The sequence below is a fragment of the Anabrus simplex genome, chromosome 14 (genome assembly GCF_040414725.1).
Source record: "Anabrus simplex isolate iqAnaSimp1 chromosome 14, ASM4041472v1, whole genome shotgun sequence".
NCBI lineage: Eukaryota > Metazoa > Arthropoda > Insecta > Orthoptera > Tettigoniidae > Anabrus > Anabrus simplex.
Genome location: NC_090278.1, coordinates 96,997,419 through 97,010,841, shown reverse-complemented (window position 1 = coordinate 97,010,841; position 13,423 = coordinate 96,997,419). Strand labels below are relative to the sequence as shown.

Here is a 13,423-nt window from a genome sequence, read left to right as displayed (position 1 = left end):
TGTGCTTTGCTGAAGAAATTATGAAGGATTATACATCAGTTATATAATTCAAAAGGATGTATACAAACAACACTAACAAATCCAAGATTTCTACTTGGAACACAGTTTATAAGAGGTGCGCATTAAAATATTTTCCAATACATGTACAAAATGTACCAGGAGAAAATGTTAGTATGAAATAGATTCTGGTTTCCGAGTCTTCATCATTGTTATTGTTTACACTTTAACTTATGCTGTTTTATTTGAAGTAGAAATAAACCAACGCAAAACATGTCTGGCCAAATTGAAACAGCAATAGTGATGCATAAAGCTAGAAGCAGAGCATCGCCAAGCTGCATCTCAAACTATGACATCTCGAGAGTTTCATCAAGAGGGTACCAATGAGCTTGACAGCAAGGTAGGCTACTTTCTTCACTTTTCTCTCCCTCAATTTACTCAACAGATTTCTTTAATGGTTAACACATACCTGCCAAGCTTCGAAAAGAAAAAAAAAGAAAAAAATCACACCGGCAAACATTTCAAAATACAAAACATGAAAATTCCTGGACTAATATGAGAACTGTTCTGATTTTTTCAGGAAATCTGAATTATTGCTTCACCACAATCAAACATTGAAAGAGCACACCATGTCATAATATTTAATTATAACCAATAAGGTAAATTAAGCTCTTGCACAAAAAGCAGCACTTTCTCTGCCTCTATCATGTAGGACGAACACTTCAAAATACCTTATCTAAACAAAACTGCATTAATAAATTATCACAGTTGAATTTATTCAAGCCACAGTGGTCAAACTGCTGAATACCACAACCATGACCACAGCAAACAAAAACACTAGGTTGAAAAGAACACCAGATTGAGCACCGCAGTATTCACTGTTCATTTTAAAGCCGAGAGTGAGAACAGGACTTCAACCAGCTAAGAAATGCATCTTTAGCAGCTCATAATGGCCAGAAAGCGAAGGACTTTCCACATTCACAGTGACCAATAAGAGGACATTTGAAGGACCATCCTAAAACAGCAGGAGTTTCAAAACATATTCCAAATTCTGTGGTCATTCACTTAAAATCGGGAGAAAGAACTGATCGAAAGGTCGGGAAGCTATGCAAAATGTCGGGAGTCTCCTGCGTAAAACAGGAGTTGGCAGGTGTGTTAATACTATAACTACTTTGCAGTTGCAGGTTGTAGTGGACTGGAAGGAAGATTCTTCCCATTCTCTTGACCTCCCCAGGGACGAAAAGACACTGGAGGAGGCTTGCGAGGTCAGAAAGACAAGTTACAAAAACGACCACATCAACCACATGTGCTTCAAGAGAACCGCCGCCACCACCTGTAGAACGTGAGGGAAGATGCAAGAGAAAGAGGCAGCTACTGACAGTAAGTATGCAGTAAAAGCAAAGCAAGAAAACTTTAAAATGATATCCTACTTAGCATTTCGAGGCTGTATTTTAAAATGACCACTACGGTAAGCAATGTCGTTGAGTTGTTCTTTTACTACCTGGTAAAAGGACCATGTTTGTTCACCTGCACAGTTTGCTTTTCTCTTACCATATGTTTTTAATTTGCAAGCTTTACTTAATATTAAGTAGGTAAGACTTTGCAGCATATCAACAGACTATCTCTTCACTTGTAAAACTAAACACAAATAACATGAGCACCCTGAGGAATGTTTCATTTTTGGGAGTTAAGAGTACAGCTGATATGGATGGGGACATTTTAATAATGAATATACAGAAACAAAATTCATAATTTTATGGTGCGTAGTTTGCATTTTATAGTTTGTTAAGAAAAATAGCAGTAATCAGTTTTCAGGATTATGCACAGGTTGCAGTCTCAAAATGCATAGCAGCAGGCTTAAATAAAGTCTCTTTTCCTTTTGTTTAAAGAAACAGGTATATCGGAAAACAGGTTCTAATATCTCAACATCTGAAAGTAGTGTTTTTCTTAACGACTTCTCTTATTAGTGCCCAGAAGTTCTATAGGATTATACTGGCAATGATAAGGTGGAAGTCGTACAAATGAAGATGGTTTTTCTGTAGTTTCTAATTTTCACAGCGCTGTGGCTGTACCTTAAATAAGGCCATGGTCGCTTCCTTTCCACTCCTAGCCCTTTCCTATCCCATCAACGCCATAAGACCCATCTGTGTTAGTTCGCTGTAAAAAAGAGATAAAGTAAAAAGGACCCAACAAGAAGAAGAAAACTAAGGCCAAGGCTGACAGAAATCCATACAAGGCCCTAAACCCCGAACAACCAAAGTTCCCCAGGTACATATCAATGGACGTGTGGCAGAGACACTAACAATATTAAAGGATGAGGGATACTTGCCCTTAGGCAAGCATGTGACCTGATGAGATCTTCAAAAATTTAAGAACTGGTTCCGTTGTTGGCAAAAACTCAATCTCTTCAATGAATGCACGGATCGGGGAATTACCCCCAGAGACTCTGAATATACACAATAAAAATCCCTTACAAGGGAAAAGGAGGCGTTGCAGACCTGAATAATTACAGGGGAATTGCGCTCAAGTGCACAATTTTTAAATTACCAACTGTACTACTAGCGAACAGACTCAAAGCTGGTTGATGCTCATTTCCCTCAGTTTAAGGAGTGGTAGGCCCACTCTATAAACCGTTCACTGCTTCCAAAATGATACAGAAGCTGCTTGGTCAAAGCCTAAAAAAAAAACCTGCATGCTCTCTTCACCGATTTTACAAAAAAAAAAATTGACACCATCAACAGGACTGTTCATACGGAGGAACTAGACAACATCATCTGATATCAAAACTATTAAATTAAGGTGATTATGAACATTCCGAGTTACAACTAGGCCTATACAGAGATCAACAACGACCTTTCCAAATCAAACCCTCCATGACGAACTATCAGCGTCCTGCAAGATGAACCCTTAAGCTCTCTATTATTTATAATAACTACAGCAGATATCGCTTGGTAATTAACCTCTGAAGAGGTTAAAGTATACATCCAATAATAATAATAATAATAATAATAATAATAATAATAATAATAATGCTACTTGCTTTACGTCGCACTAACTACTTTAGGTTTTCGCAGACGCTGAGGTGCCAAAATTTTGTCCCGCAGGAGTTCTTTTACGTGCAGTAAATTTACTGACAAGAGGCTGACATATTTGAGCACCTTCAAATATCACCGGACTGAGCCAGGATCGAACCTGCCCCACGGTCAGAAGGCCAGTGCCTCAACCGTCTGAGCCACTCAGCCTGGTCAATAAACTGGAAAACTGAAATAAATAAATAAATAAATAAACTGTATATTAACATGGGAAAGATTGTCACTGACCTTTAGAAGAGGAGGAAAACAGGCTGTATTCCATCGTAAGACTGGACTAATATCTACAGTAACACAGCTCAAATATCTGAGGCATAAGTTTCAAACACCTGGCAATATATTCACACTTACAAAAAAAGGGCCAGTGCAGCAATAAAAGCAATGGACAACACACAACATCTCATCTTATCTCTTGGAACAGCCATAAAAATATTCCACCTGTTGCAGCATATGGCCTACAAAACATCTTGGAATATCTAGCAAAAGGCACTTAAATAACTTGAGAAAGTTAAAGCAACTTTTCTCAAGCTGTCAAAGCTGCCGACAGTAACAGCCAGATACAAGACTGCCCTGCATGAACTAATGACAGGTGGTGGTGATTATTGTTTTAAGAGGAAGTACAACTAGGCAACCATCCTCTATATAACACTAATCAGAGGGAAAAAATTGAAGGGATCCGACACTTCGAAAAATGAAGGTATCGGCCAAAGGAAGACAAGGGCCACAAAGGGCATGAAAATGAAAGACACCCTAGCTCTCGCAAACCTAATAGCGTCGGGGTCTGAAAAGAACAAGAGTTGACCAAGGGAGGCCGGATAGTATAGATGAAAGTGAGGAGCCTGGCACAAGTAAGTGGAAGCAATGCCAGGACTCAGCTACGGGCCCCGTGGTCGCCAACCCACGCTCCAAAGTTCAGAGCCCCTGAGGCCCCTTTTAGTCGCCTCTTACGACAGGCAGGGGATACCATGGGTGTTATTCTTTTTTTTTTTTGCTAGGGGCTTTACGTCGCACCGACACAGATAGGTCTTATGGCGACGATGGGATAAGAAAGGCCTAGGAGTTGGAAGGAAGCGACCGTGGCCTTAATTAAGGTACAGCCCCAGCATTTGCCTGGTGTGAAAATGGGAAACCACGGAAAACCATCTTCAGGGCTGCCGATAGTGGGATTCGAACCTACTATCTCCCGGATGCAAGCTCACAGCCGCGCGCCTCTACGCGCACGGCCAACTCGCCCGGTGGGTGTTATTCTACCACCCCCACCCACAGGGGGATGAACTAAGGACAAGAAAGAAAACTGGATTGATTTCTATGCCACTGTCATGACTTTCAAGGACTGGGTGAGAGCAAATTATGAGCTGTATTGAGTGATGACAACATTCGCGGTGCACGGATTTCACTCATTCAAAATTTCACCAACCAGGATCACACTGAGTTTGCCAACTCTGTGTGGAGGATACCACGTAATTCTATTCTTATTCTATTTTTATGTTTGTATATGGCGATTGTCTGCAATAAATATTTCATTCATGTTAAAGTTTTTGACGGGAAAGCTGATCGATCAACTTTCAACGAGTGCTAATAAAACGTTACGATTGATTAAACATAGTTTAAAGGACTAACTCTAGGAGGACCACATGAATTCCATTTAAATTATGGGCCAGAAACAGCAACGCAAGACAAGATGTAACAAGTCATCGTTCAGATGTAAGAATACAAATACTAAAGAGACGTTTTAACTTTGCACATAAAAGTGCCATTTCCATTTGGAGAATTGCCGAGCATAAACGCGTTCGAAACCACATGTTACATATAAAATTCAAGCAACCATTTTGATCACTTTTCCCGCGAATAAATCTCAATTTCAGTCAGAATGCTTACCTAGTGATAAACATGTTGGATCTTCTGCAGCAGCCATGTCATATACCTAATTATAAGCTATAACAATATCATACACTTTTGCAAGTGGAGAAGTAAGAAGGAATCAAGCTTTCAACGCAATACACAATGTGCCCCCACGAAAATCACAAAGCAAGATGTCTTCGCATTTTGGTTTACACTCGGACAAAGATCAGTGTTGCCAGCAAAGAGGATTCCACAGCAAAAAATAATGCGAAGAACGCACAGCGGGAAATTCAAAATAGTAATGATAACAGCTTAAAATAAATTAGTTTTCACCCTACTCATTAAACGTCACACTGATTCATATAGGTTCTAAAGTATTTATAGTCAAGGCGCAGTTAAGGAAATGTAACATACGGTATTCATGAATACTTCAATTTGGTAAAGAAAGTGTTTAAAGGACGAAAGAACAAGAGTGTAATGAAAATCAATGGATTCATAAAACGAAAACTGGGTATGTTTACATCTGTCTCTTGGCATAGACCAATGCAAAATGTAACTAATTCATGGCTGTGACAGTATGGAAACTGATAAGGTATAGATTGTACAAGCACCTCCTAGAGAGGTTCTTTAGGAGGTGCTGGATTGTACGGAATAATTTTTTCACAGTTCCCCTTTCATCATTCTTTCTATTTTGTAATATATCTACCAAGCATCCTGTCAGATAAGTACTACTTCCTCACGCTGATAGTTTAAGAAATGCTTCATAGAAATCACTGGACTTACATGAAATTAGCAGGTAAAGTAAAGTCGCTCTTCGTCTCGAGGTGGTGCAGTTTTTTTTTTCAGACGCCCCCGCCCCAGATGGAAGTGAGTTGCATGTACACTTTTAACCTCACACCAGACCTCCTGTCAATTCATTAAGAATGACGAACGAACGAATGACTCTGCCACCAATAGTCCTGACGGAGGCGGACAGTTTAGCTGGTAAAACGCGTTATCTTACGCTAGTTGTTTACGAACGAAGTTCAAGTGTCTTATCTTAGTCCATATTGTGTCGTACAATATTCCTGCAATATCAATATATATATTTCGCCGTTTTATATTTATTTATTTATTTATTTATTTATTTATTTATTTATTTATTTATTTATTTATTTATTTATTTATTTATTTATTTATTTCGAATCACCCATCTTTGGGGTACGACAGATCACTCACTTCTTAGATGCTTGTGCTTTTTCTCCTCCCAGGAGATCTTCATTCTAACTGATCTCCTCCTCCTTCCTCCTCTGATATCTGAATCGGTTTTCTGGTGTTGTTCTTAACTTGGAAACTCTTAGTTTTGTCTTTGGTCGCGGTTTTGTCTGTACCATTCTTTAACATGAGTTCAGTAATTTTAAGATCTCACAGATCCTTTTCAACTCCCTTAAACATATTGGGTTTAGCATCTTTTCTTTTTTTTTAAGAAGTCAAAGATCTGTTTAGTTAATCTGTCAGAATTCATTTGAAATATGTGTCCATAGAAATCAATCCACCCTTTCCTCATGGTATCCGAGAGTCTCTCCGACTTTCTATAAAATACTTGTTTGTTATTTTGGAATTTATTATTATTTATTATCATATATTTTCCTCTCCTTGATTTCCAATTTCTCCATTTCCCCTTTCCTCCCCATGACTAGTGTCTCTGCTGCACAGAGTGCTTCCGGCTTAATTACTGTGTTATAATGCCTTATTTTGGTGTTCCAAGAGAGGGCTTTCTTATTGTATGTGTTTTTGGTTTTCTGGAAAGCTAGTTCTATTTTGGTCATTCTCGCTTCCATTGCTTTCCCTTCAAGGTTGTTCCATTCAATCCATTCCCCTAGGTACTTGAAACTCTTCACCACCTCTATTTTTTGAGCTCCTACTTTAATTCTCTTAGAAGTGTCAAGTATATTCGTCATGATCTCCGTCTTTTCGAAAGAAATCTTAAGTCCTATCTTCCCCGCCTGCTCTTGTAATTCAGTGATTTGTTCTTTTGCTTCCTCCCACGTTCCTGCGAGCAGCGCCAAGTCGTCAGCAAATGCCAAACACTTAATCATGATTCCTTTGTTTTTTGTTCCAAGTCTTATTCCCCCTCTCGTTCTTGCATTCCATTCCCTCACAATTTTTTCAAGTGCATAGTTGAACAACAGAGGTTAGAGACCATCCCCTTGTCGGACCCCTCTTCTGACCTCAAAAGGTCCTGATAGTTCGCCCATGAATCTGACTTTAGAGGACGTATTCGTGAGCGTCTCCTTGATGATGTTTAAAGTTTTCCCGTCCAAGCCAAACTCCTCCAAAATATTGAACAACGACTCTCTGTCTATGGAATCGTAAGCTTTTTGAAGGTCTACAAAAGTCACAATATACGATTTCGCCCTCTGCTTCTGGTACGGTATGCTAAAATGTTTCTGAGGTTTAAGATCTGTTCAGGCCAAGATCTTCCTTTCCTAAACCCTGCTTGATACTTCCCAAGTTGGCGATCCAACTGAGGTTCAGCTCTTTGCAGTAATGCTCTGGAGAATATCTTGCATGTCACATCCACCAGTGAAATCCCTCTGTAGTTGTTGGGATCCGATTTCGAACCTTTTTGTGGAGAGGATATATCAGGGCCATTTTCCAATCTTCTGGAATAACCTCATTCTTCCATATCTCTTCAAAAAGTTTTGGAGTGAGACAATTGCATTTTTGCTTGCATACTTCCATAATTCAGCTGTTATCTGATTTTCCCCCGATACCTTGTTATTTTCCATATGAGTTAGTATTGTCTGGATGTCGCTTATAGATGGGGGTTTAGAGTCAGGGTTTGGGGGATGACTTCGGTCCACCATCGAACGCCATCTTTTGGCATGGTTTTTCGCAATTCAGAAGTTCCTTGAAATATCCTGCTAATATCTTACAGTTGTCCCTATTACTATACGCCATGTTGCCTTTTTTGTCCTGAAATTGGAGAGTTGGGGAGTCGTATCTGTTTAGCTTCTCCCTGAAGATCCGATAATAGTTTCTCATGTTGTCTTAGCAAAGTCATCATTTATCTTCCTGAGTAGTTGGCACGTTGTTCCTTCTTAACTTTCTTGATCCCCTTGGACACCATCTTCCTAGTTTCCACAAAGTGTTGCCAGGCACTCTCGTCTTCTTGGTTTGCCAAGTGTGCCATGCCTTTTTCCTAATATCAAGTAGTCTATCACACTCTTCGTTCCACCATTTGCGCTTTTTCGTCCCGCTAACAGGCGCAAGCCGCTCTGCCTTGGTTATAAGACTCTTTCCATTTGCTTCCACTTCTGCAATTCTGACCTCCTAGGTCGCTGGTTAACTTGCCCCAGTCCTCCTTGTTCATATTATTTATTTATTTATTTATTTATTTATTTATTTATTTATTTATTTATTTATTTATTTATTTATTTATTTATTTATTTATTTATTTATTTACTTTGAGCACTGCCCCAATAAGCAATTAGCTAGAGGGATTGACTGCCCTTTAAAGGATAGGCTTTGCAATTAACGGTAAAAATGTTTAATATTCATTATATTATGAACGTTAATCACAACAATATTGGCAGTACACTGTAGTTAATTAACAATTATATATAATTGTGGCAATAATAATTAATACATTTCTATATATATTTATAAAAAGTATCTAAAAACAGACTTTTAAATGGTGAGAAATTTATAATACTCCTTAAATCAGTTGGCAATTTGTTATACGATGCTGCGGCAGGATATGCTGCAGGTACTGTATTTTTTATTCCATGTCCGGCTCCATGGCTAAATGGTTAGCGTGCTGTCCTTTGGTCACGAGGGTCCCGGGTTCGATTCCTGGCAGGGTCGGGAATTTTAACCTTAATTGATTAATTTCGCTGGCACTGGGGCTGGGTGTATGTGTCGTCTTCATCATCATTTCATCCTCATCACGACGCGCAGGTCGCCTACGGGATTCAAAATAAAGACCTGCACCTGGCGAGCCGAACTTGTCCTCGGACACTCCCGGCACTAAAAGACATACGCCATTTCTTTTTTCTTTTTACTCCATACATTGAAGAAGGTATATGGCAAGTGTATATCTGATGTATTGACCTAGTTTGATGGTTATGAATGTCTTTCCTGTACTTACCGTCCATGTTTAAGGAGATCATACATTTTTTAAATTTGTACACGAGTAGGGCTTCAGAGTATGTATTATGAATTTTGGCAGGTGACATGTTCGCGTCCCTATATCTCTCATTGGAGTTGTACATACACACATACATACATTATCATTATATACCGTTATGCCTTTCAGCGTTCAGTCTGCAAGCCACTGTGAATTTACTCAACGTCGTCACAACCCTCAATTTGCAACTAGTGCTGTGGCCTCATTTAGTTCTATGCCCCTTATCCTTAAATCGTTAGAAACTGAGTCTAACCATCGTCGTCTTGAGCTCCCTCTACTCCTCTTACTCTCCATAACAGAGTCCATTATTCTCCTACGTAACCTATCCTCCTCCATTCGTCTCACATGACCCCACCACCGAAGCCGGTTTTTTGCGTACAGCTTCATTCATCGAGTTCATTCCTAACTTAGTCTTTATTTCCTCGTTCCGAGTACCCTCCTCCCATTGTTTCCACCTGTTGGTACCAGGAATCATTCTCGCTACTTTCATGTCTGTTACTTCTAACTTATAAACAAGATATCCTGAGTCCACCCATCTTTCGCACACGTAAAGCAAAGTTGGTCTGAAAACAGACCGATGAAAAGAGAGTTTCGTCCTAGAGCTGACTTCCTTCTTTACAGAAGACTGTTGGTCGCAACTGCGAGCTCGCTGCATTAGCTTTACTAAACCTTGATTCAATCTCACTTACTATATTAGCATCCTGGGAGAACACACAACCTAAATACTTAAAATGTTCTCCCTGTTCTAGCTTTGTATCACCAATCTGGCATTGAATTCTGTCGAATTTCTTACCTACTGACATCAATTTAGTCTTCGAGAGGCTAATTTTCATACCATACCCATTGCACCTATTTTCAAGTTCCAAGATATTAGACTGAAGGCTTTCGGCAGGGCAAGCAAATAAATTAACTATTAATGTGCAAAAGACTAATTATATGATGATGACAAAACAAGGTCAGAATGAAATCCCACACAGTAAAATATATATGCAGAATACTGAAATAAAACTAGGTAGAACTGTCAAATATCTTGGGTTGGTGATTGATAGGAACTTGAACTGGACAGGCCATGTTGAATACATTACTAAAAAGATCACACTTGTTGCAGGAATTTTAAAGAAACTTAGTTATCTTATCCCACAACATCTTCTAAAAGATATCTACTACTCTTTAATTCATAGTCACCTACAATATTTGAATGTAATCTGGATGCGCTGTAAGAAGTCCGACTTGAATGAGCTAATGGTAATACAAAATAGAGCTGTTAGAAATATACTTAATTTTCCCTACTTAACACCAATAAAATATCTATACCTAAGTGCTAAAATACCACCCCTAAGCATGAGTGCAGAATTCAATACAGCTGTACTCATGTATAAAATAAAACATAAATTTATACAACACAACACTACATATACTCTGAATTCTGACAACCATCCATATAGTACTAGGCATGCAAATGACTTAGCCTTATACAACGTTTGCTCTTATAAATATGGTATAAACAGCTTGAAGTTCTCTGCGATCCAGTTATTTAATAACATCCCTGTGGAGATAAAAACAGCACCAACATTGGCAAAATTCAAACAAAGAGTCAAGCATTATTTTTGGGAAAGGTACAGTGCTGTTTAAATCAAAATATCAGATGTCATTTAAGGCATTCTCCCAAACAATCTTGCAAACTGTCCGGAACTATTCTTGTACCTCTACAACTTTTATGTTATGTAAATGTAAATACTCTGTAATCTGTTCTTGTACCTCTGCAACTCTGTGTTATGTTATATATACTGTAAATACTCTGTAATCAATTCCTGTACGTCTGCAACTTTTGTGTTATGTAATTGTAAATATAGTGAGGAAAGCAACGGGAAACTACCTCACTCCACATTTCCCTAGTACACCTCTTCAGTGATGCCTAGGCCATCTATGACAGCTGATGGCAGAGCTGTTGAGGATCCAACCAGCCTTGGGGCTGAAGACTGAACACACATACAATTGTAAATAATCTGAAATCTATTCTTGTACTTCAGCAACTTTCATGTTACGTAAATGTAAATACAGTTAGAAATAATTCTCTGTAATCCTCATATTGATGATGTACATATTTTATATATTGTATGTGTTTAAATGTTCAACCATTTACTAATTATCTTATATACACAAACTATATTTTGATGTGTAAGTGCCCGCCAGTATGTAATGTCCTGTACAATTCCTATGTATGAGCCTGCAGGCTCGTTGGAATTAATTGAAATAAATGAATGAATGAATGAATGAATGAATGAATGAATGAATGAATGAATGAATGAATGAATGAATGAATGAATGAATGAATGAATGAATCTGCCATTAAGACCAAGTCGTCAGCATAGGCCAGATTGGAGTTGTATTTGTAAATTAACCTTATGGCCCTATCTGAAGTATTTCAAGATCTCTTATTTCTTCTGTATTGCACGATCGCCAAATTACGTTCATGTAAAATAGATGTGAGTGAATAAGCAAGAAATAAATGCTTCTAAGCTGCTGTGTAGTTAATCCTATATCCTGTAACTTTTCAACACTCTTATAACGACGCTCCGTGACAGGGCCCGTGGGCAACTGAGGCTACAACCCCCTTCCACCCAACCCCTCACTTAATTTCGACCAGAACTGTGAACTTGCAGGTTATTTTTCATCCAAGACCTACCTGATTATCAGCCCCTGGCGGGGGAGCTTGCACCAAAAGTTGGTGTAATCATGGTGTAAAATTGGGGAAAAACTTTTATCGGTGAAAACGTGGTGTATTTGTGCTGCTAATTTGGTGCAAAAGCGACAACGGATGCACTGCTTTAACATCAATTAAAAAAGCACGAAAAGTGTACCATAATTACACCACATATTTTACACATTAATTGATACCATTTTTACACCAACAAATTTGGTGCAAGTGAAGTGACATTTTACACCAAAATTGAAGTAAATTAATCAGACAAATTCTGCACCAAGTTTGCGCCAAAAATACACAAAATTTTTCGTTTCAATCTTCTTCATTTTCAGCACCATTTGTCTTTGTGTTTGTCCAACTCTTGTCCCGTTTCCCTGCGGGGTCAGGTACGAGGTGAAATGAATGACGTGATATATGACAGTAGGAAGGAAGAGGGTGAAACCTGGTGCCGGCCCATAGCCTACGCCTGTCGTACAGCACCAAGGGGTCTACTCGAGTTTTAACGTCGCCATTATGATGTAAAGAAAATTTATCTCGTATAGAAAGTAGGATTATTGCTGTTGTATGCAGGACCGGGGCAGAAAGGACGAATCACCATCAACAGCTTCATATGCTCCCACTCCATATGAGCTCTGCGGAGAGTTTTGGAATTTAATCCTGTCTTTTGACACGCAATTTAGTGATTAAAAACTGTGTACTACCACCTCCCTACCCTGTCGGCCAACGTTCTGATTTTTCCGACCAACGGGACTCAAACTGGCTAACCACGGTGTCAGACCCCTTAGACTTTGACGCCTTAAAGACCACGTACACCAGTCGTGCTTTTTAGTCATCACCACTGTTGAACCAAATTATTTTCAAAAATGCCCCAAATTTGCACCGAGGACTTGGGTGCATTTGTAAAAGTGGTGGTGGTGGTGATTATTGTTTTAAGAGGAAGTACAACTGGACAACCATCCTCTATATAACACTAATCAGATTGAAAAATGGAAGGGATCCGACACTTCGAATGTTCTTGTAGAACGAAACATGCCATTCTTTGTATGTTAGTGTGTTTTTTTTACAGGCATGTTTATGGTGTTATAATTTACATTGTATTTGCTGTGTGTTTGACAGACTGAAAGACTTTTTTACATTCTGTACGAGATGGTACATTTTCTTTCCAGCATAAAGTTTTATTCAGAATAAGACCTAAGTACTAGCATGTAAATGAATGTTCGCTGATGAGCTCAGAATTACCGGTACTAAAAACGTATGTAAGTATCGAAATGTCCGGGCGAATTCAAGAATACAAGCACATCCTCACCATCCATTCATTTGCTGGTATCATAGTACAATTTTCGGATGTTTGACACTGACTACGTTCAGCTTCAATGTGTCTATTTAAGCAGTTCTTTTGTTTTGCAATATTACTTCGCGGTTACATCGTAAAACGCTTCTTGGCCGAACATTCATCTAACATAATTTACATAATTCTAACTCTATGACTAAACGGAGTCGGTTCAAGTGGTCCCGGATTCGATTCCCGGTCGGATCAGGGATTTTTAACTTTCATGGGCTGGGTATTTGTGCCATCTTTAACATTAGAAATAATCTTTGTTAGGGTCCCATCCCACAGAT

At 38.8% G+C, this 13,423-nt stretch overlaps 2 protein-coding genes across 3 annotated transcripts in view; one reads left to right on the top strand and one right to left on the bottom strand.

Moving 5' to 3' along the window:
* The window catches only part of LOC136885608 (uncharacterized), a 39,584-nt gene extending 34,455 nt beyond the window's left edge, over positions 1-5,129 (bottom strand). The window contains exon 1 of the mRNA XM_067158283.2: positions 4,965-5,129. Within this exon, the coding sequence (XP_067014384.1) occupies positions 4,965-5,001 (37 nt within the window). The 5' untranslated portion in view covers positions 5,002-5,129. The remainder of the gene's footprint in view (positions 1-4,964) is intronic.
* LOC136885605 (gamma-tubulin complex component 3) overlaps positions 1-13,423 on the top strand; it is a 309,280-nt gene that overhangs the window by 151,709 nt on the left and 144,148 nt on the right. The window contains exon 2 of one of the 2 annotated variants that reach the window (XM_067158278.2): positions 1,176-1,377. The exons of the other annotated variant lie outside the window; for it this stretch is intronic. Coding sequence (XP_067014379.2) covers positions 1,350-1,377 — 28 coding nt within the window. The 5' untranslated portion in view covers positions 1,176-1,349. The remainder of the gene's footprint in view (positions 1-1,175; positions 1,378-13,423) is intronic. 2 annotated transcript variants of the gene reach the window in all.